Source organism: Eucyclogobius newberryi, unplaced genomic scaffold, assembly GCF_026437365.1.
Source record: "Eucyclogobius newberryi isolate DKJ021-1_F unplaced genomic scaffold, fEucNew1.0.hap1 SCAF_1, whole genome shotgun sequence".
Taxonomy (NCBI): domain Eukaryota; kingdom Metazoa; phylum Chordata; class Actinopteri; order Gobiiformes; family Gobiidae; genus Eucyclogobius; species Eucyclogobius newberryi.
This window is the reverse complement of record NW_027315723.1, coordinates 27,802,721-27,825,607: the sequence shown is the minus strand read 5'-3', so window position 1 is coordinate 27,825,607 and position 22,887 is coordinate 27,802,721. Positions and strand designations below refer to the sequence as shown.

The following is a 22,887-nucleotide window of genomic DNA, read 5'->3' as shown; positions in this document are numbered from 1 at the left end:
AAAGTGTGTTTTATACTATCTCTACATGGTTAGTTGTTATATGCAGCTCTATTGCAGGCTTTAGGACTTAAGTTACAGATTGCGATCACCGACAGTGGTGTTACAGTGTTGGTTTAGCTCCTCTAGAACCCCTGTAGTCTTGAGGTAGAAGTATTGTTCACATGTCTGGGGTTCTGCACCTGTCCCATGAAAACGTTCTGTAGCCATAATACAGTTTGCAGCTTTGTGGTAGTGTCATATTTCATTAGAGTTCTGTCCGTGATAAAAGGGCCGTCAGCTGCTAGCCGTCTCTGTGTGAAAACAGCTTGAGTTTAAACCGATGCTGAGCCGCTCCCTCGGCCCCAGCAATGTTTCACCGGCAGACATTTTCCAGGCTTTGTTTGGCTGTAGCGGATGTTCTGGTCCAACAAAAGTCCACTGCAGCTGCACCTTAGAGGACCGAGGTTTCTGTCACATTACATTATGCTGTCAGTTGCAGGACTCTTGTGTGTTTACGACAAAACTATGCAAACTACCGGTACATCAAACTGTACCTATCTGCTTTTTGGTCGTTTCTGTATTTTGTTTGAACTCTGGTTTTCACTAAGCCTGGAGTTTTAGAATATGCAGCATCCTAAATGAATGTGGCCCAGTTTGTGTGGCCTCATTTGAAGTGCTCTCAAGGCGATAGAGAAATGCAGTAATAGAGTATTGTTCATGTGGAGCAGTTTGATGTAGGGAGGGTCTAGTGTCCATTAAAAGGTCAAGGACGATACAGCTGTAGCCTGGACACTGCTGATTCAGCGGCTCTGGCTTCGGCCCAGATGATGTTACCCACCACCAGAGCGCTCAGAGGAAGAGTGCGAGGAGGAGCCCCAGAGGAAACACTCTCTGCTCCAAATCAAACAGGAAGGCTCTGGTTCCACAGGTGCAGCTGCATCAGAGGTGCAGGAGAGATAAGGAGGAGCCTGTGGGTCCAGTATGAGGTGTATGAGCCACGAGGCCACAAGGCCACGGGTTTCTTTTGTAAACAGACTTTATAAAGGCAGATTTGCCTGAGATAAGTCTCTCAGATCTGTGGTTTGTTTTGGCCTCGCACCTCAGAGGATTAAATCATGCTGCAAATGACTTTGTCCTGTTTTATTTTGTGCATCTTGAGCCAAAAAAAGTCACTGAAAGGGTTTGCTCAACTTCAGCTTTCAACTTCAAGTCTTTAGTTAGCACAGATTACCAATCATCTAAGTATAATCTATGTAACGCAGCATTTGCATTTCCTGAAATGTCTTTGATTTGATATTTCTCAAATAATTCCTGAAAATATGGTCCCCACATTTCCTCTCATCTTTACCCTAAATGAATGTGCAGTGTTTGAAGTTTGCTGACAGACGACCTGCTTAAGATGCAAGAGGATGTGGTCCCACCGTGGCTCGAGTCCCAATAAAGGACTGAAGTCGTTCCAGGGGCCGCCTGACTGCTCTTGCCCTGGTCATAACTCCAACAGCAGGGTCATATGCGCCCCGTCCCTCTGTGATGCCCAATTAGCTCCTGATAGTCACAGCTCACTTGTGCCTAATGGAGCAGCGAGTTAAAACAAAGGTCCTTTTAGAGCCCAGAAAGGAAAGAGCAGACTGGATTCTATTTGTGGGCTTTTTATTTGGTCATTAGTAGTTTATTTTAATATTGAAGCACAGTTTTATCTATATCTGTTGGATGTTTTGGAAAGAATTATAACCAAAATCAGGCTGTGCCCCTAATCCAAAGTTTGCTAATCTTAAGATTTCCCAAGCAGCTGTGGCCCATCCTGAAAGTCAGTGAAGTGCTGCAGGATAAAGTGTGTCGTCCTACTTTTTGAGCTCTGGTTCCTCTTCTGTTCTGCTTTAACTTTGATATTATGGGACAAAAACGTTTGCCCATCCCACTCATGTAATGAATGTGTTATGTATTACTTTGATGAAGCATTAACGATTCCCTAGTTTTAATGTTTCTATAAACCAAGTAGTTCTCATCTTCTCTTACTTTGTTTTTGTAGGAACAAGAAGAAAACAAAAGTGCGACCAGTTGGCCTGAGTTCTACATTGATCAGCTCAATTCAATGGCAGCTGTGAGTAATAAAAACCCTCTTTCACACTTTTCAAACAGCAAAGACAGACTTAATCAGAGGCGCATGTGATTCTGGGATTTCACAATAAACCAATGCGTGCGTTTTCTAATGTTTATTGTTCTTTGGTTCACTCATGCGCTGCCACACCCCTTAAGTTGTAAATCTAATTTTGTACAAGATTGATGTTGAAATGTATTTTTTCTTCTATGGAACAGAGAAAGACTCTTTTGGCTCTAGAGAAGGAGGACGAGGAGGAGAGGAACAAAACAATAGAGAGTTTGAAGACTGCTCTGAGGACGCAGCCCATGAGGTGCACAGACTTTTAAACGTTCACAGCCATCTTCATATCAGTAATTCCACCTCTGCCAACCTTTTCTGTCACTCACAACACCTCAGTCAGACTATGGAAATGTGCCCTTTAAAACAGACACCCTCAAAGGTCACGAGAGATTTAACAGTGTGACTTAAGTCTACATTAACTCTGCCAGGATGAGGCAACTGTTTCTCCTCAAATAAAAGCAGATAATAAATGTAGTGTTCAACCAAACTCAAGTGATAAAACTGGCATTGACGTAGTTTGTGTGACATTTATATTTTATGCTTTTGACTAGGGATGTCACAATATCACATTTTAGTGTTACGGTTATTGTGAGAAAAAATATCACGATTATTCACAATTGTTGACGCCAATCAACAGTGAAATCCTTATTTTTTATTCACATTGTCTACAGTATTTACATTCACATTTACACTGTTGTGACCAGATTTATGAAATAAAACTTGGATTGATAAAGTAAAGTTTATGTGGCATAAACAGTCAGATAAAATAACACTTAGAGAAAAGAGTATAGCGTAACTGAATTGACATATTGACATAGCCTATGACTATGCTTATCACGATGATAGCCTAGATACTATAACTAGTATCAAACAGATACTGTATTGAGTTACTCCAAAAATCCCCCAACTTGGAGATAGTTACCGGTATAGTTTTAGAATCGTTTTGTTCCGTGTCAGAACTAGAATAAGACAATATAATATTAGAACCCCTATTTTGTGTTGAAAATGACAGATTTGTGACGCGCTTCATTGACCTGGACGGCCTCACGTGTATCCTGAACTTCCTGAAGACCATGGACTACGAGACCACAGAGTCCCAGATCCACACGTCGCTCATCGGCTGCATTAAAGCTCTGATGAACAACTCCCAGGGGCGCGCTCACGTCCTGTCCCACTGCGAGAGCATCAACATCATCGCTCAGAGCCTCGCCACGGAGAACATCAAGACCAAAGTGGCTGTGCTGGAGATCATGGGCGCCGTGTGTCTGGTCCCTGGTGGACACAAGAAGATCCTGGAGGCCATGCTGCACTACCAGCGCTTCGCCTGCGAGAGGACGCGCTTTCAGGTGAGCGGGTCGCCCATTTGGATGACACCTTTTTAATCGAACCAGCTATTTTAAATCATCAAAGATCTGTTTTTATTGTGCTTATGGAGGAGTAAATCTGACTATTTATGTGTGTTACGTTTTTTTTTTTTTTTTCAATTAATATTTTATAATAACACAAACATTTTTAATAGTCTTAATAAAGCATGAACATAGACATAATTTATAATGAATAAATGGTTTATTAAGAATGATTGGCTTTATTACTTGATACTGAACTTCTAACTCCTTAATAAAGTAGTTACTACTTTGTTCATTTTGAATTTAGGGTTTATTCATGCTTTATTAAGGCTAATTGTGATCAATCAATATATATATATATATATATATATATATATATATATATATATATATATAATTTTTTTTGCCATATCACCCAGCCTCAGCTCGATGTGCAATGCATAAATGGAGAGAAATGTGGGGGTGAAGTGTTGGGATTTATTGCTTTGTTCCTCTCAGACACTGATAAATGAACTGGACCGGAGTACGGGCCGATACCGAGATGAGGTCAACCTGAAAACGGCCATTATGTCTTTTATTAACGCTGTGCTGAGTCAAGGAGCTGGAGAGGTGAGTGCTTTTCACGCCTCATCTCATCACAAAGTCTGAACAAAGCTCGCCCTTCAGTATTTCTCTAAAACACTTCTTCTGTTTCCTAAAAAAGACGAGTTTGGAATTCCGTATTCACCTTCGATACGAGTTTCTGATGCTGGGAATTCAACCTGTGATCGACAAACTACGCTCACATGAAAACTCCACGTTAGACAGGTGAGGCCAGTCAAACACAATAAAAGTCACAATACAGTAGTATCCGTGTACAGAACCGTTGTTGAACTGCAGGTGCTGTTCTTCCTTTTCAGACATTTAGACTATTTCGAGATGCTGCGAAACGATGATGAGTTGACGTTATCCAAACGTTTTGAGTCGGTAAGAAGCCAAGCCCTTTTACAGCTCCTGTAAAGGCTTCTCTGATGCAAGGATTTACAAATACTTGTCCTTCTCCCGCAGGTACACATAGACACAAAAAGCGCCACCCAAGTTTTCGAGCTCATTCGGAAGAAGATGAACCACACAGACGCATATCCGCACTTTATGTCTGTCCTGCACCACTGTCTCCTGATGCCTCGTAAGTGTCACGTTTCAACACTATTAACTGTATTACTGTTTAAAACTAGGCACTTGACCACACTGCTGAGCACGTACAGTTTGCCAAAAAAGATAAAATGTGTTGACTCATTCTGATTAGTCCAGTGTCGGTCTGGATAAGAGCCGTGTGCACAGTTTCACACTGGTTAATTACCGTGTTTGGATAAAAATGATTCACAAAATGCTGTGAATGTTTGTCAGATCTTACAGATTGGGTGTGTAGTTGTTTTAACACTTGTGTTTCCTCTTCAGATTCTTAATATATGATTGTGAAATAGTGCTCTTAAATTGTATATAGAGAATAAATATGTGAGAGAAGCACAGAAATGCCTCATTGGCTTGAGTTTTTAATTGGAATGAACCAAAATGAATAAGTGATTGTTTTAACATGCAGAGCTTTAGTGTGCAGTGGCTTTATCTTAACCGACTAATCGGCCAATGGATTCTCATTCGTATCGGTTGACTAATTCTAATATTCGATGTGTATTATTGGAATAATAATATAGACAGCAGAAAATAGGACTGCAAGATATATCGTAATCAAATTCTGCAATAATTTAAGTTATTTTCCTGTTTTATGATGTTTCAATTCTGTTTGTAGAGTTTAAACCTCTACAAACATCAAGTGTTGAACAGAAGTCAAACTATTAAAACGTACTGGTAATTGCAAATCTAATCGCAATTTCAACGCTTGTCAGAAAAATTGCAGGTTTTTTTGACACAATGATTCATCCCTCGCAGAAAAACAGGTGTATCTGATTTGGGAGTGAATTGCAAGTTCAGATGTTCAAAGGTTAGATCATGGAGGAACTGTCTAGTTTTGAGTGGTTTTACTAGCGCCACCTCGTCAACTAATTGATGCACAAGGGATTTCTTTAGCCGACCAAGCAGGCATATGGCAATGTAAAGTGCTTCTTCCGGCACAGAGGAAGATGCCTGCCCCGATAAATACCTGAAACACAAACACATGTCAGGTCGTGAGGTCACTGAGGAGCCCTGCTTGTGTTCACAGACAAGAGGAGCGGGAACACGGTGCAGTACTGGCTTCTGCTGGACCGGATCGTGCAGCAGATGGTCCTGCAGAACGACAAAGGCCACGACCCCGATGTCACGCCCCTGGAGAACTTTAACGTGAAGAACGTCGTCCGTATGTGAGTCATATCTCCATTGCTATCACACATGGGAGCGATTACAGACACCAGATTGAAGGATGTAGACCAGTTGCGCTGGGTTAAAAATAGACTTTCTTTTAAGTCATTTCCTGATGCAATGTTGTTAATTATGTGTCATCTGTTTGGCAGGCTGGTGAACGAAAATGAAGTGAAGCAGTGGAAAGAGCAGGCAGAGAAGATGAGGAAAGGTGCGTTTGATCATAACGTCATGACGAAACCAAACTGGGTCAAGTGCTTGATAATGAGTGTGCTTCCACGACAGAGCACCACGAGCTGCAGCAGAAGTTTGAGAAGAAGGAGCGAGAGTGCGACGCCAAGACTCAGGAGAAGGAGGAGATGATGCAGACGCTCAACAAGATGAAAGAGAAGCTGGAGAAGGAGAGCACGGAGCACAAGAGCGTCAAGCAGCAAGTGTCCGAGCTCACCGCCCGCCTCCACGAGCTCAACGCCGTATGTCACTCGCATCCTCGCTGTAATAAAAGTCTGCGCGCTAATGTGGAAGCTATTACGGGCTCGGAAAATTACAGTGCGCAAACATATCCGTTAATAATTATGACCACGATCTGGCGTAATATGTATTATTTTGTGGTCTACATTGCCCCATCAACAACATTTTTCCACAACTTCACTTTTACCACCCTCACTGATCTTGGTCTACTACGCTGAGAAGTTAAAGCGATGCAATAAAGAAGAGTCTGTTATGACCCAGTACAGATGTGTTGTGAAATCAGCTCTTAAGTATCAAAATGAGACTGCTGTGTGCGCTGTCTGCATCCAACTGTGTTTTGTTAAGCCTTACCATAAAGACAAAACTGGCTCTGTTGTGAAAACTGTGCTTATAAATGCATTACAGTGAATAATTGGGATTCTTGGTATGAATGAATGAGAAATACATACGTGTTGCAGCAAAGAGATGGAAATGTTCTGTTTTTCACGTTTCAAAGCGCCCTTAAAGGTTCTTTTCTGATTGTTACAGATTTGAACTATGCTAAAAACTCTTTGCAGCAGTATCACACTCACTTACCTAATGCATTCTGAGTTCTAATTATTCACCATGATGAGTTTATAAGCACTTTTCACAACTCTCTTGAAGCCAGAGCAGGTTTTACGTCACTCTAGACAACAACAACAAGCATGCTAACGGCACACTTCCTGCTTTGCTCAGTAATTAGATGCAGGCAGTGCACAATGGACTCTATTTTACCCTGAGAGATGCTTTTGAGATATATCTGTGGCGGAACAGATTTCACTGTATTACATGGGAAAAGGTAGAGAAATCTCTTTGATCACGTCTAATGCCGTGTCATTTCCTGTGCCTCTTCAGAGACAGGCCACCATGGTTCCTGGTGGGCCGCCCCTCACCCCGGGTCCACCTGGAGGACCTGTGCCCGCTCCACCTCTGCCTGCGTTTGGAGGCATGGGCCCGCCTCCTCCGCCTCCGCCTCCTCCCCCGGGCGGGATGCCCCCTCCGCCGCCCCCGCCGCCTCCCCCTGGCGGACCTCCCCCTCCTCCCGGACGCCCACCTGTCGGAGGCATACCACCACCACCCGGAGCACCCCTGGGACCATCCCTCAAGATGAAGAACATTCCCCAGCCCGCCAACGCTCTCAAGTCCTTCAACTGGTCCAAGCTGGCTGAAGTAAGAACCGACCTGTCAAAATGTATAACATGTAGTCACAAAGCTTCTAACTCGAAAAAGGAATAGGCTCGATACATAATACTGAGGTTTAAGAGATTGTTCATTTCAGTACTTTTAACCATGTAATCCTCATAATGTGTCTTGTCTCTTAGAACAAACTGGAGGGCACAGTTTGGATGGAAGTGGACGATGCAAAGGTCTTTAAAATCCTTGATTTAGAGGACATTGAAAAGACTTTCTCGGCTTATCAGAGACAACAGGTATGAAACGGTGTGAAGCAGTGTATTGCTTTCCACATTTAAAATGTTGTCATTGCCCTGGTTTTACAGTCCAATCACTTGCACAATCAGAACAATAGTCCCCCCCATGAATTGCTCTTCACAATTGAATTTATTTTGTTGATGATGTAGTTTTGCTGGTTTTCATTACACAACTGTAGTAGAAAAAGCTTCAGTTGTAGTCATCTGGACTCAGTTAGAAAAAATAGACGTTTCGACTCTCATCCAAGAGTCATTGTCAATAAAAGAATTTAGATCGAGAACTCCGATATTAATACTGTTCTGTGGTAAGACCCGCCCATTGGGCGGAGCCTTCCTGAAGTAGAAAGAGTTGTTTGTTTCAACAGAAACTCCCCCCTTGTATCTACCGAGCTAGCCTATTCAGAATCTTAATGGGCTGTTAAAACCTCTTTGTCTTTGTGAGACCCTGGCTCAACCACCCTGAGTACCTGATTAGCATTTAAATGTCCTGGTCCTGGTCCTCTACCTCTCCAGGGGTTCAGTATACCATTATAGATACCAGGTAGATTGAATCTTAGCCCTCCATTCCTGTTTAAAGAAGGTCTTTCTTTTTTAACAAAAATAGCTTCCTTGACTCCTCTTTCAAACCATCTTTTCTCCCTGCTTAAAACCTTCACCTCACCGTCTTCAAACGAGTGATTAGAGGCTTCAAGATGGAGATGCACGGCGCTCTGAGGTCCTGAACTTGTATTTCTTCTGTGCTGATAGAGCCCTTGTGTGATCAGAACCTTACAACACAGAGCTCAAGGTGTGCCCACCAGCTCAGAGGGCAAGAAGAAAGAGGAAAAACATGTCCAAAATGCCCTCTCAGCCTGTGGTTACCCCGCTTGGGCCCTCAACAGAGTGAAGAGAACCAAGAAGAAGGACAAAAAGGGAAACTGAACAGAGAAGGAAGGGTGTTTCTATCCCTTATGTGTCTGGCCTGTCGGAAAAACTGCAGAGAATTTTTAGACAACACGAAGTCCCTGTTTATTTTAAACCAGGAAACACTTTAAGACAAAAACTGCTTCATCCTAAGGACAAGTTGCCGACTCAAAAACAGAGCAATGTAGTTTATTCGATCCAATGCAGTGAAGAAAGCTGTAAAGAACGGTACATAGGTGAGACAAAACAGCCTCTACACAAGAGGCTCTATCAGCACAGAAGAAATACAAGTTCAGGACCACAGAGCGCCGTGCATCTCCATCTTGAAGCCTCTAATCACTCGTTTGAAGACGGTGAGGTGAAGGTTTTAAGCAGGGAGAAAAGATGGTTTGAAAGAGGAGTCAAGGAAGCTATTTTTGTTAAAAAAGAAAGACCTTCTTTAAACAGAAATGGAGGGCTAAGGTTTAATCTTCCTGTTATTTATAATGAGTTACTGAACCCCTGGAAAGGTAGAGGACCAGGACCAGGACATTTAAATGCTAATCAGGTACTCAGGGTGGTTGAGCCAGGGTCTCACAAAGACAAAGAGGATTCTAATAGCCCATTAAGATTCTGAATAGGCTAGCTCGGTAGATACAAGGGGGGAGTTTCTGTTGAAACAAACAACTCTTTCTACTTCAGGAAGGCTCCGCCCAATGGGCGGGTCTTACCACAGAACAGTATTAATATTGGAGTTCTCGATCTAAATTCTTTTATTGACAATGACTCTTGGATGAGAGTCGAAACGTCTATTTTTTCTAACTGAGTCCAGATGACTACAACTGAAGCTTTTTCTACTATGGAACACGCCTGGACGAATGAGGGATTACACCGACATTACACAACTGTATGATTCAAATGCATGACAAAGCTGTTCAAAATCTTCTTCTGGCTATTGTCACAATGAACAGAGATTGCAATGCTTCTGAAGTAGAATCACACTGAATGAGCATGACTCTGACATGGCTAAAGTTCAAAACACAGCCTTTTGATATAGTAGTTGGGTTGTTTAAATGCATGTAGCGGCTCATAAAGCATGTACAGATGAACATGCACGCCCACATCGCTTTACATTTATCGATGTTTTACTGGACTCACTTGATCATCTCATTGATTTGCTGTTTGTTTAATGGGCTGTTTCACAAGTCTGCTTTACTTATTCTAATGAGTGCTTACACCTTCCTGCCTCTTGCCTGCATTTTAGGACTTCTTTATGATCAATAACACCAAACAGGTGAGTGTGCTTACAGTCATGTGTCCATATTCTGTTTAAGTTTGTTATGAGTGGTTGTGTGTTACTGTAATGCCGTGTTTGAGGATGTCTCAGTCTATAATGGATATCAATCTACAGCATTTGCTTATATAACAGTGTTTAACATCTTTCTCTATTCTTACAGAAAGAGACCGAGGATGACACACTCGGCTCTAAAAAAGTCAAAGAGCTGTCGGTGATTGACGGCCGGAGAGCCCAAAACTGCAACATTCTGCTCTCACGGTAACTTATCTAATCGATTTAAAACACACATGACCAGTGAGCAGTTCACAGAGAGAATAACACAGAAGGTTCTCTAAAAGTGCCTGTATTTTAAGGGTGAATGAAAGAAACAGCCAGTGAGCAGTGAGTCTACAGACGCCGGGGGGTTTCATAAGAATAAGGTTATTTATTAAGTGACTTGACTTAACTGCTTCTGTCGTGGTCAGTATCTAAATAGAGTGGGGGCAGCTGAAGGCACAATGAAGTCGATCCTAACACGTGCTTAAAACAATCAGTATTTAGACCTGATCTCAGTTAAGTCTTTATGATAAAAATGATGATGATTAAATTTCCACTGTAGAGATGTCCGTTAGTTTGCTTTTCTATTTCAAAGGATGTAAAAAAGGACAATGAGTCTAGTCTCACAAAAACTATCATTTGTATAACTGTAGAGACAATGAAAAACTGGTGTGTGGTCAACATTTATGTAAGGATTTATCCAGAGTTATCCAAAGCTAAAAATGTGGATTCAACCTTCATAAAAAGGCTGTGTCTCTTATAATAACAATAATCTCCTTTACATGTTAAATGTCTAAAACCACACGCGAGTGGTTTTCATTTGACAAAACATCTTGATTTCTTTATGTTTTAATATTCTAAATTTAACAAGCATATACACACTGAATTGTGGAGCAGCTGAAGAGGTTGCTGGTTCTGGTTAAGTTTGCACACGGAGCTGGAAAGGCAGATGTTAGCTAGAAACAGTGAACATGCATAAATACATTTTAATAACTCCAACGTTTCTGTGCTGCAGACTGAAACTTTCAAACGAAGAGATGAAGAGAGCCATATTGACCATGGACGAGCAGGAGGATCTGCCTAAAGATATGCTGGAGCAGGTCTGTAGCATGATTTAGTGCCGTAGAGACCGTATGTAGTGTGTGCGCTGGCAGACGTTTGCCGTGAGCTCCTGTAAATGGAAAAGCTCTGGCCCGGACTGAGCCCACATCATAAACCCGTCCACTGTCCTCAGCGTAAACACGAGCGCTTCAAGGTAAAGACCGTCTCCTGCTTTTTCAGCTGCTCAAGTTTGTCCCGGAGAAGTGCGACGTGGATCTGCTGGAGGAGCACAAGCACGAACTGGACCGAATGGCTAAACCCGACCGCTTTCTTTATGAGATGAGCAGGTATTCACTCTGTAGTACTCGCTTGTAGTAGTACTTGGGTTGCACCAGATTTCAGTTCATCGAGGGAATCATTCGGATTGAAGATATTAGGACGGTTGTCTCGGGGGTAAAGTCTTGTAGAAAAGACCTTTAAAAAAAAGCAGACACAGAAGAGTTAAGCCTTTATTCCATCTTCAATATTAAAACCTTCATCAGGGCACAAGTATTTGGAAATTTGTGTGTTAAATAGCACCAGGGTTCAAGCATTTCATTTGTTTTGTTTTTCTTCACAGCCCTGTCTTGTCTGTGTCCATAATCGTATTATTAAAAGCCATATATATGTCTTGGGAAAAAAAGAACATGGAATTGAAAACACATTTTTCCCCTTATCGCCCAGCCCGAAAGATAACGGTGCACTTTTGTTCAAGTTACAAGGTTACTTTATTTGTTTAATTTAGGAGACATTTAGTTTGGACTGATGGGTTTTCTGCGCAATAGTCGCACATAAAAAGGTTTAGGCAGAAGCAAAGCGACACGTGCAATACATTTTCGTTGCTCGTGTCCATTATGTTGCTGCAATTGCAATGGTTTTTATAACTTCTGCTGGAGGTCAACCTGCTGCTTTTGTCTCTCATGTCGGAATATTCCACAACATGGCATTAAACGTGCAGTATGCATCGCCATGGGGACAAGCATGCGGCGCCACCTGGCCACGTTATAGGTCAGATCGCCGGAGAGGTGTTTTCAGCGTTAAAAAAACTCCTGCGATTGAATAAATACAAGAGAGTTCAGTTTGAATGCCACGCTCTGGAACATTCTGGGAGGCAAACACACGGAAAAGTTACATAGGCTGTGATTGTTGAGCGACATTAAAAGACGTGTAAGAAGTGTTTATCGTGTTGTTGTGGTTGGACCGGTGCTCTCGAGGCAGAAAGGGGAAACAAAGGAGGCGTTTTACTGCTCAGGCCTGTGGTGCATCGATGTCAAACCAATGTCCTGAGGAGAGATCACAAGAGACACTGTGTAATTAAATCCACTGTTATACGGGTTTGGTGAGGTTTAGTGTTTCACCTTTCAACTCAAGACAGGATGTACACAACTCACTGGGGCTTTTTATCCACCGTCGAGTCTGCGCTTTATAGGATTAAAACCCAAACTGTACAGAGAATAGAATACGCCACCACAATCCCTCAGGACAGGACTGTGTGTCATTTCCTTGTTTATGATTTTGAAGTAAACTGTGGATTTCCTTAATAAATCTTGGTTTTGACACATTTTCCACTGCGTTTCCAGGATAAATCACTACCAACAGAGACTACAGTCCTTATATTTTAAAAAGAAGTTTGCTGAGAGAATAGCAGAGCTCAAACCCAAAGTGGAAGGTAAGAGGAAGCTTATTTTAAGATATAACATTTACGACATTTACTACTATTGCATTTACTATTACTACATTTACTATATTTACTACTGTTACTATTACATTTACTATTATAACATTTTCTATTACTACCACTACATTTACTACTATTGTACATTTGCTGTTATTACATTTACTATTTACTATTACTACATTGACTACATGTATTACTTTCTACTACATTTACTATTACAACTACTGCATTTACTACTACTACTACACCTACTACTACATTTACTATAACCACATTTACTACTAAGACTACTTAACATTTGTAACCACATTTACTACTACTTCTACTACAACATTTACTAAACATGTATTACTACATTTACTATTACAAGTACTTCAGCATCTACTTTTTCTCAAACGTCACTTCTATGACTACGACTATCACTGTCTCCATTCACTTGCCGCTGAACGTGAAACCTGACTGTGTCTGTTTTAGCCCTGAGCAGAGCGTCGAAGGAGATCTTGCACAGTAGAAACCTGAAGCAGCTGCTGGAGGTGGTGCTGGCGTTTGGAAACTACATGAACAAAGGCCAAAGAGGAAACGCGTACGGCTTCAAAGTGTCGTCCCTCAACAAGATCGCAGACACCAAATCCAGCATCGACAAGTAAGAGCGCTTCTTCTGCTGAAACGTTCGGAGGCAGTAAAGCAAAGTGCTAAAACTCACATCTGGAAATGACGACGTGCTCCATGCGTTATGTTTACATCTCAATATATTCAACCGTCTAAATGTGCCGTGTGTCTGCGCAGAAACATCACTCTGCTTCACTACTTGATAACCATCCTGGAGAAGAAGTATCCAAAAGTGCTGATGTTCCAGGAGGATCTGAAAAGCATCCCGGAGGCAGCCAAAGTCAAGTACGTGATGAAAACGACCGCCGTCCTTCCTTTTTTACGCGCCGCTAACTAACCTCTGTTTCGCGTGCAGCATGATGGAGCTGGAGAAAGACATCGGGAACTTGCGGAGTGGTCTGAAGAGCGTCGAGAGCGTGAGTAACGGAGATTTATGAGCTTTCCAATGAGCCATTTAGGCGTCATTTCACTCATTATTTGTTCATTAGGAGCTGGACTACCAGAAGAAGAGGCCACAAGAGCTGGGTGACAAGTTTGTGTCTGTGGTGAGCCAGTTCATCACCGTGGCCAGCTTCAGCTTCTCGGACGTGGAAGACTCTCTCACTGAGGCCAGAGAGCTCGTGAGTCTGCAATACACGCTTTACAGGGAAGAGCGCCAGCCTAAGCCAAATGGGGGAAAAGTACCGTGACGTCCCACTCTAGAATGAACGCGTTTTATTGGTCAGCCATGTGCGCAAGTCAAAAGCGAGACTACAAAGGCCGAGGGTTGGTCCGTGTGATATCATTTTACCATTTTTGCACGTCTCATCCGGTGCGTGTTGTAAAAGCTCGCGATCGCACCTGGCAACGTCTGTCGAGTCATTTTAAGAGACGTCATCGGGGGCAAAGCATTGTCCGTCGTCTTGAAGCGTGTCAGTCCTGTGCAAAGACGGGAGGCCTGAGGGTGAACCCGCCTTTCGGTGTGTAATGTAATGCGTGTGCGCCGTTAAACACAGATGAGCTCGTTTAGAACATAACTTGTAACCTGAGCGTGTTCTCATTTCCTGGGTGAACTTCACACCTTCACTTTATGCTCGTCGTTGGTCCATTTTTATTGGTGCCAGGGAGTTTTTTTAACCTTTTTTTTTTATTATCTGGAGCATGTTTTTCCCTGCGGCGTGTCTGCTACATTGACCCTGTGGTCACATGGACACCATTAGTTTCTGTGAATCATTGACTGTGTCCTTTAGATAAATATTTGAGCGTGTTTGCAGATGGTCCAGAAAACCTAGTGACCCTCAATCAGAAGAGCTTTTAAGTCCTCTTTTTCTATTGTAGACCTCAAATAACATTATGCATTCTTTTTTTTTAAATGATCATTAAAGTTGTCAACATGAAACAAGGAATATGATTTTTGCAGTGATGAGTCTGCAGGTTGTCTTGGTAACAGGAAGTTAAGATGACTGTTGCATTATTCAGTCGCGACTCGTAAATTGATAACATTTGTGAGCGACACAATGAACAAATTAGGCACTTTCACTACTAATATTGAAACATTTAACCCTGAATTGCCTTGGCATTTTATTGAGTGAAGTTTCTCCTTGTACAGTGTAAATCGCTCCCATTATTAGGCCCAGGCTCTTTAAAGAAGCACGGCCTCTGTTCTCACATCTGGACGTCCTGTAACATGCTGTGAACACGTACCACAAACACGCTGCCCTCATTTGGGCTCTGGCTCCAGTCTCCGGACCCGCCATAATCAGTGGCTGGTCAATCCTGGGTTCACTTCAGCTTCAAAGCCCCACAACTGGTGCCCCCGGTCCGATTTCAAAGAGCTGGAACCTAATGAGACTCTTGTAAAAAAGTCTGAGAGTTCATAAAGCCCTATTTCGACTCTGTCCCGCTGTAAATCTTACCCGCTGTGCCCCCTTTTCCCTCTGTGGTCCCGCAGTTCCTCCGGGCAGTAAAGCACTTTGGAGAGGAAGCCGCCAAGATGCAGCCGGACGAGTTCTTTGGCATCTTCGACCAGTTCCTGCAGTCGTTCGGCGAGGCTCAGCAGGAGAACGAGAACATGAGGAAACGCAAAGAGGAGGAGGAGCGCAGGGCCAAGATGGAAGCTCAGGTGAGGGACGGTTATATGTATCACGAGGATGTCTGTCTTTGTGAAATATGAATTCATTTTTACACTGGCAAAAGCATTTGAAATCATAGTGTTGTCAAGTTTCTCAAAGTAAAAAAAAGGCTTTCCAAAGACTAAAACTGGACTTGACTCGAACTAAACCAGGACAAGAGCAGCTCAAACATGACTAAACCCAACAGCACATTTCACAAACTGATTCCAGAGCGTGACAACCATTTTAATAGTAAACCAAAGAAGCAAATAAATGCACAATTCATTTGACTAATGCCTAAAAGACAATAAAACCAGTGAAATCAAATAAGGTTCAACAAATGGTAAACAAGAAAATATGCTAATGAGACCGCCAAACTCCTACATCCAGACAGCTGATCTCATCAACGTAAAAATGTGCCAACCTTTTTAAAATGAACGTGTTTCTTTGTGTGTGGTGCAGCTCAAAGAACAGAGGGAAAAGGAGCGAAAGGCGAGAAAAGCCAAAGCCAACGGAGAGGACGACGGTGGGGAGTTCGATGACCTGGTGTCCGCGCTGAGATCAGGCGAAGTGTTCGATAAAGACTTGTCCAAAATGAAGCGGAACCGAAAGCGCATCAACAGCCAGAACACGGACTCGAGAGAGCGGCCCATCACTAAACTCAACTTCTAAAGCGCAAAGAGACGCTGCTCGTTTGTCCGTCTCTCTGCTTCATGACAACGACTCTATTCTCATCTTTAAACAACCTGGAGCTCAGCACGTTTGTAACAGAACATACACAAGAAGCCAAATTAAATACTGGACACAATGAGATCATTCCTGCTGGATATTTATTGGGAATCTGCTCATATGAATGTTCTCCATCTCCTCTTCCTCTCAGTGACCTCAAAAGTGCTACATTTCCTCACAGATGCTGTTTAACATAGTATTTCATCTGTGCTCTTTTTGTATGTCAAATCTATGCACAGACAAATGTACAGCTTTTTCTTCAAGCATCAAATACGATGTTTAATAATAAGGGGCCATTCTTATTATTGTCATAGGTTTAGGACACTGATTTTTTTCACACAAAGATTGTCCCGATGAGTTTTGGGAGAGAGACGGACCTTTGAAGACCAAACTATCCCAGGACTGAAACGCTGGGTCGTTCAACAGAAAACGTATTGGAAAAGATCTTTCTTTTTGTGTTTTAATATTGTGCTACATTTTTATATATGATCACATTTGACCTTTTTATCTGTTAAGAGCTGGCCTTAACTCTGTCCATTGTAATAGTTGAGTTGGTACTTAAAGGCCTGGGCCTAATTTGCAATGATATAAACCAGTGTGGATGCTCACAGCACACATATAGCTATATATACAGTATAAAGCTGTTTGTGGGACACATGCTCGTATGAAGTTGATACAATAAACGCCATTCAAACCAGAATCAGACAATACACATTTGGGAGTATCTTTTGACATCGTTTTGTAAATGCATCAGTGGCAATGGACGGATTTATACAAGTTAAAGCAGAAAACATTTGAACTCATCAAGAGTTTTAAATAATTCCTAATTGTGTAAATGCATCCACTATCACACATTTCCATTGGACTTTTGTAATGTAAATATTGCCTTCCATTGTATAATGAACTGAAAATAAATTGGAATAATGTGACTTGCTTGTTTGTTGGTCATGTGATCTGTCGCACTTAAAGATTCTTATAAAGTGCTTATTAAAGAGCTAATAAAATTAAAACCTATTACAAACCTTTGCAGACAAATACCTCAAGATGAAGCCATGTAATTACTCTCCTATTAATATAGTGTGAAAACTCCTTTACTTATTTATTTGACAGGGACAATGCAGTCATACATAGTTATATAGTTATAAAACAAAGCTTGTAGCAGATGTGATGCATACAAAGTTTATAGCCAGTGCTAATTTTCAACTCCCGTCCCTCGTTGGGCATTTCTACACCACCACAGATATAAAAGGCATTAAAACACATTTCCATTATTATAAATAAATCAGTGGTAAATGTACACACTACACAGCTCATGCACGTTCACAACACTTACAGGTGGAGACAGTTTTGATGTTCTTTCAGCTGCACTTAAGTCTGGAGGTGAACATTTTGACCTCCGAGATGCACTTTATTTCAGGGGGTAATGAATTCAGAGTTTACAGCTCTTATAGGAGAAGGTTCACTGTCCAAATGACGTCCTGCACTGTGGGATTTGACAGTTTTGGTTTGAGGAGCCTCTTGTCACTGCTGCTGTTAAGTGTCTGTATAAATGTACTGAGCGGTTCAGGGGCCAAGTTATTGACACATTTGAAACATAATTCAAGAAAACACTTGAGCCCATTTATACCATAACTTTCTAACGCCATCTACTGGTGGAGAACAATCACTACCACAATGACACAAAATAGAACTATATTTTTTTAATGAATCAAATGCAGCACTACATTTGTTCACTTCAGGAGGAACCCCTGAGTGAGCTCATCGTGGGCCTCTTGGACGAAGTGAGAGACGCCAGTGTAAAAGGCTCGGCCTGAAACTTCCACCACAACAGCCTTAAAGTCTCCACACACAGTCTCCTGCAGAAAGGAACAAAGACTTTCAACAGCAGATATGGGTTTGTCTTCAGTGATTGTTACAAAGGCTTGGATCATCGTGGGCCTCTCATTGGCTGAATAATTGTAGTCTAAAGGTGGATGAGTTACTTCATCAAAAGCCTGCCATAAAGATAAAAGACACACTTTGTTCACACGCATCATGATGTTCTCAACCTCTGATGTACCTCCACGGCTCGTCCCGTGAACTGGGACCCTGTGGCTCCGCTCTGAAACGTCCTGGTCTGGTTCAGTGTGATCAGGCCTTTGTGAAACATAAGAGCCACTCGAGCCGTCACTCCAGAGCCTGTGGGGCTCCGGTCCACCTGCAAACGGCATCGTGACACTCATCATGTTCACTCTCATCAAGTTCATCTACAGTACAACAGTGATTTATCAAATAATACAGTTATTTTATTCACCTGCGCTTCAGCAAACACACAGACATTAGACGTGGGCTCAGAGGAATATTCATCTTTGCCGTCAGTGAGAATTGTCCCGTACAAAAAAGCCAAGTCATCGCTGACCGGATGGTTTAGCTTCACCTTATTAAAAAGAAATGGTTTAGTTTGTAAATGACTTCACTTCACTTTTGCAGAGGGTACATGGCCAGACAAAATCAGATAACAAGGAATAATCAGTTAACCCAATAATTAGATCTGATTTTTGGTGTGTGTTGACATGCTCAAGAGAAATATGATCATCAAAAACACCGGTAAATGTTGTTTTTGAAAGACAAAGTTCAAATCATTTAAAAATAACACTTTGTCTTTCATTTTTGTTGTTCCATATTTCTTTTTGCATAAATTTCCTTGTCAAAACCTGCTCAAGTGTGAACACTCAAAGAAACGCACATAACTCTTGACATGACATTTTTTTAAATAATCTGATAACTTCAGAACTCAGATAATGACCAGACTTTTGCATGTGAACAAAGCCCCTGTTGCACATTATTACCTGATCTTTGACAGCTTTGGTCACTGCTGTGGCGGCGTCGACCAGATCCCGAGTCCTGGACTTGTTCACGTCCAGACCGAATCTTTGTGCATCAACAAAAGCATAAAAGGCTCCTCCATAACTGATGTCCACGTCTATATCCCCACGTCCCTCCACCTTCACAGTCACATCTAAGAAGAACATGTAAAGTTATTATGGTTATTACTGTGTTGTTATACGCATCATTCACCTGTAGCAAAGGCAAAGGCAGGCACACTGTGAAAGCGCACGGCTCCTGTCTGACCGTTGGAATACTCCACAAAGGCCTTGACCAGTCCACAGGGGCAGTGGATGTTCACTTGTGTCTCCGGAGACTGTGGCTCCTTCATCAGTTTATAGTCCACAGCAAAGCGTCCCAGGGCGATCACGGCGTGGCCACACATGGTGCTGTAGCCCTCGTTGTGCATGAAGAGCACCCCGAGGTCCGCTTCAGGGAGCTCGCTGTCCACAACCAGCGCCCCGTACATGTCGTAGTGTCCGCGCGGCTCGAACATCAGGACCCTGCGGAGGTGGTCCAGCTGCTCGCGGACGTAGCGTCGCTTGGACAGCAGAGTGCGTCCCGGGACAGTGGGGACTCCGCTGACGATGATGCGCAGCGGCTCTCCTCCTGTGTGCATGTCCACCACCGACAGCTCTGGCCCTTCATGAGGAGGCAGCTTCAGGTCCATGCTTCAGCTGATTAGTAACAAACACAAATGATTATACTTTATTTGCCCGGAAGGTCCACGTGTGCTGCAATGATGTTAAAATCGCACTTCAGCTTGTCTCTGAGAATGAGAATATTCATGGAAGTCCCGAGGTTTTGTAATGAAATATCTGTAAACTGTGGTGTGAGATTCTGTGCTGTTGCTTTCAGATATTGTACTTCATCGTGTATGTGCCTGGAGCTCTATCAGACTCACTGCACCTACGTGTATGCCTCCTGCCTAATAATGCATGATATGTTTTACTATTACGTTTCTATTATTATTAGGCCCGAGCGCCACAAGCTGGCAAGAGGCCTATTAATCTCGTAAGGCCGTGCGAAGCACGAAATCGAGCGCGAAGCGCTCGCCCACTTCCAAACGCTCACTAACGCACTCCTTCACTCATGCACGCCCCGTGCATACTAATTAGTAGTAGGAAAATGGAACATTACCGTTGTAAACGGGCGAAGCCCGTGCAAAAGTGCGCGCTAAACGAGCACTTTATATGGCCATATAAAGCACTCATTTGCCCTGAGTAGCTCACAAATACGTTCCCTAACCCTTCTTCTTCTTCTTCTTCTTCTTCTTCTTCTTCTTCTTCTTCTTCTTCTTCTTCTTCTTCTTCTTCTTCTTCTTCTTCTTCTTCTTCTTCTTCTTCTTCTTCTTCTTCTTCTTCTTCTTCTTCTTCTTCTTCTTCTTCTTCTTCTTCTTCTTCTTCTTCTTCTTCTTCTTCTTCTTCTTGGGACCAACCCCCCTATTTTTCACCCAGTGAACATTGACGAAAAGTCACAAAAATTTGCACACCTCTAAAAATCGTGCCTCTCTACATTCTGGCTATTTCCCTTTTCTAAAATAAAAAAAAATGGCGCGTCAGCGCCCCCAAATGTACCAAAAATGCATTGAGAGATGGGAAATGACCCAAAAAAAATCTGATCGTAGAATCATGAAATTTGGCACAGAGGTTGATGGTGACAAGTATTACGGCAACGCCGTCCGCCCAACCAAATGTCGGCCATAAAATGGCTAAACATGACTTCGGAGTTTTTTCCAAAACGTCGTACTTTTACGAACTCCTCCCAGGGCGTTGGCCCTAAAAAGCTGAAATTTGGTGAAAATGCTACTGAGGAGTGGGACATCAAAAGTTATCCAAATTACATTGATACCTCTCACGGTCTCTGTGCGGCGAAGCCGCAAACTGTAGCTAGAATTTCAAATTAGAATCAGTTGTTAAACTCTTTGCCCTAAACCTCCTTGAAATGAAATAAATTCATTTGGCGCCACAGCGCCCCCTACAGATTTTATATGGAGGTTAAATGTTTAGTTTTGCGAAATTATATGAAATTTGACACACAACTCAATTTTAGCATCCCCATCAAAAAAGTCAATGAGACCCATGTCATAATTGTTATGGTTTTGCCGTAACGATGACCGAAACCTTCCATGTTATTCCAATGGGGAAATCGCCAGAACATGTTTACACTTTAGACTTTCACAAACTCCTCTTAGGGCGTTAGACATATTAACCTGAAATTTGGTGAGACTCATCTTCAGGGGTGGACCATCAAAAGTTATCCACATTTTCATTCAAAGAGTCACGGTGTCTGTGCGGCAAAGCCGCACATTTTGCCAAGAATTCAAAATAAAATAGCTTTTTGATGGTAAAACAAAGGGGAGAAGATGTGACAGCGTCACAGATTCAGCAGTGGATGTAATAAAAGGACAATTGGGGCGCTAACGCGCCCCCTCCTCTTGGGGCGTGGCGGCGGCGTGGCGAGGGCCGATCATTGCCGCTTGCGGCTATATTTATTATTATTATTAACAATGATCCAGATACTCCTCTTGGTAAATGAATGGATTGTATTTATTTGACTCTGCAGGCCACAAAATACATTAACCACTAGGGTGTGTGTGTGTGTGTGTGTGTGTGTGTGTGTGTGGTACAGGAGCTAATGGGGATCTTAATAAACTAAACTAAACTAAACTTAACTAAACCAAACCACACAAACATCCAGTACATAGCTGACCTAAAGACTGCTGTGATTTTACTTCTGGAAATAAAGAAACTGTAGATCTACTTCAGTCTCACTCTTGCAAATCCCACAGTCACTAACCTAAAGTCCCATTCATGAACTGAACTTTGTAGAGTCTGAATGCATCCAGTCTTCAACCAATCACTGCAAGGATATTTAAGTGTTTTGTTGGAGTGTCATGGATGTGGCACGCGGCTTGCAGAACAAACATGTGCACAATATATATCAAACCTTTTCCATCTCTGACTTACCCTAGCTTTATGTTTTGTATGTGCAGCAGCAGCAGCAGCAGCAGCAGGCCTTCTCCAGTGATCTGATCTGTAAGTCAGCTTTGCTCTGAGGAGGAAACACACAGGAAGATAACAGACACATTTATACAAGTCATGCTTAGAGCCAGAGGTAATAAGCAGTGCATAAAGTTGTTATAAGTGAACTTTACCTGCTTCATGGACACTGGACCATGCACTGAGCACACGTCTGCAGCGGGATGAATGGCATTTGTCTCCTCCTGTTGGTCTGGAGGTGATATAAGTGTTGGAGACAGTCATGGAGGAAGTAAAGGCCACAAAGAGTCACAGAACAGTTACATAACACAGTCCCTTCTGCTTTAGAGGGCCCTTTATTTATCATGTCTAATTGTTTTAAGCTCTAACTGTCGATTCGTCAACACTGCTGCAAATAATAATGAAAATAATCCAAACAGATGAACACTTCACGGATTTCAGATGCTTTATTTTATATTTTGAAAGTGTCCAGGTGCGGTTTACTTTAAAGTCAGTAATAACATGAGCTTCTAATAGTTTTTGTTTCACACGTTTTAAAAAAACAATACACGTTTGTTAAATTTAAATAATACATAATGCATAGGCAAGTGCATACTGGGCAAGGTCAGCATAATAACATGTAAAGAAAAGTGTACCCTTTATATCTTGATTTGTAAACATTGTTCAATTCATAATAGTGCAACATTTCCTGAGACATTGGGGCTACGCAGTTGACAAATGAATATTTTACAGTTCATTTATATTTTCTAATACACATGCAGGCATAAATAAATCAAAGAACACAATAAAAATGTACAGTGTAATAACATCTATTGAATTGTATCTCCATCTGCTGCTTTGATAAGGCACATGTTCATCCCAGCAGCACCACTCCTCT

General features: G+C 42.2%; 2 protein-coding genes across 3 annotated transcripts in view; one reads left to right on the top strand and one right to left on the bottom strand.

Moving 5' to 3' along the window:
• The window catches only part of LOC140357799 (disheveled-associated activator of morphogenesis 1-like), a 53,108-nt gene extending 36,036 nt beyond the window's left edge, over positions 1–17,072 (top strand). Inside the window, exons 5-27 of one of the 2 annotated variants that reach the window (XM_072442315.1) lie at positions 2,009–2,080; positions 2,296–2,390; positions 3,153–3,486; positions 3,985–4,095; positions 4,190–4,293; positions 4,386–4,452; positions 4,534–4,651; positions 5,684–5,822; positions 5,973–6,031; positions 6,106–6,293; positions 7,168–7,482; positions 7,635–7,742; positions 9,889–9,918; positions 10,082–10,179; positions 10,973–11,057; positions 11,239–11,345; positions 12,618–12,706; positions 13,190–13,358; positions 13,502–13,609; positions 13,680–13,740; positions 13,813–13,944; positions 15,255–15,425; positions 15,877–17,072. In XM_072442315.1, coding sequence (XP_072298416.1) covers positions 2,009–2,080; positions 2,296–2,390; positions 3,153–3,486; positions 3,985–4,095; positions 4,190–4,293; positions 4,386–4,452; positions 4,534–4,651; positions 5,684–5,822; positions 5,973–6,031; positions 6,106–6,293; positions 7,168–7,482; positions 7,635–7,742; positions 9,889–9,918; positions 10,082–10,179; positions 10,973–11,057; positions 11,239–11,345; positions 12,618–12,706; positions 13,190–13,358; positions 13,502–13,609; positions 13,680–13,740; positions 13,813–13,944; positions 15,255–15,425; positions 15,877–16,086 — 2,970 coding nt within the window. In that variant the 3' untranslated portion in view covers positions 16,087–17,072. The remainder of the gene's footprint in view (positions 1–2,008; positions 2,081–2,295; positions 2,391–3,152; positions 3,487–3,984; positions 4,096–4,189; positions 4,294–4,385; positions 4,453–4,533; positions 4,652–5,683; positions 5,823–5,972; positions 6,032–6,105; positions 6,294–7,167; positions 7,483–7,634; positions 7,743–9,888; positions 9,919–10,081; positions 10,180–10,972; positions 11,058–11,238; positions 11,346–12,617; positions 12,707–13,189; positions 13,359–13,501; positions 13,610–13,679; positions 13,741–13,812; positions 13,945–15,254; positions 15,426–15,876) is intronic. The other variant, XM_072442323.1, reaches the window with a different exon arrangement.
• Positions 17,073–17,844: 772 nt separating this feature from the next.
• l3hypdh (trans-L-3-hydroxyproline dehydratase) lies at positions 17,845–22,209 on the bottom strand. The gene is made up of 7 exons (XM_072442126.1): positions 22,166–22,209; positions 21,978–22,062; positions 19,201–19,685; positions 18,972–19,141; positions 18,437–18,559; positions 18,203–18,340; positions 17,845–17,999 (listed from the first exon to the last, which is right to left on the bottom strand). Exons 3-7 carry the CDS (start codon positions 19,676–19,678, stop codon positions 17,874–17,876), a joined length of 1,035 nt encoding a protein of 344 aa, XP_072298227.1. The 5' UTR covers positions 19,679–19,685; positions 21,978–22,062; positions 22,166–22,209; the 3' UTR covers positions 17,845–17,873.
• Positions 22,210–22,887: the final 678 nt, after the last annotated feature.

Coding starts and splice junctions, on each gene's coding strand:
- l3hypdh (XM_072442126.1), bottom strand. CDS start 19,678: ATGGACCTGAAGCTGCCTCCTCATGAAGGGCCAGAGCTGTCGGTGGTG. Junction 18,341..18,436: donor GTGTGTTTGCTGAAGCGCAG/GTGAATAAAATA, acceptor TGCCGTTTGCAG/GTGGACCGGAGCCCCACAGG. Junction 18,000..18,202: donor TCACGGGACGAGCCGTGGAG/GTACATCAGAGG, acceptor TCCTTTCTGCAG/GAGACTGTGTGTGGAGACTT.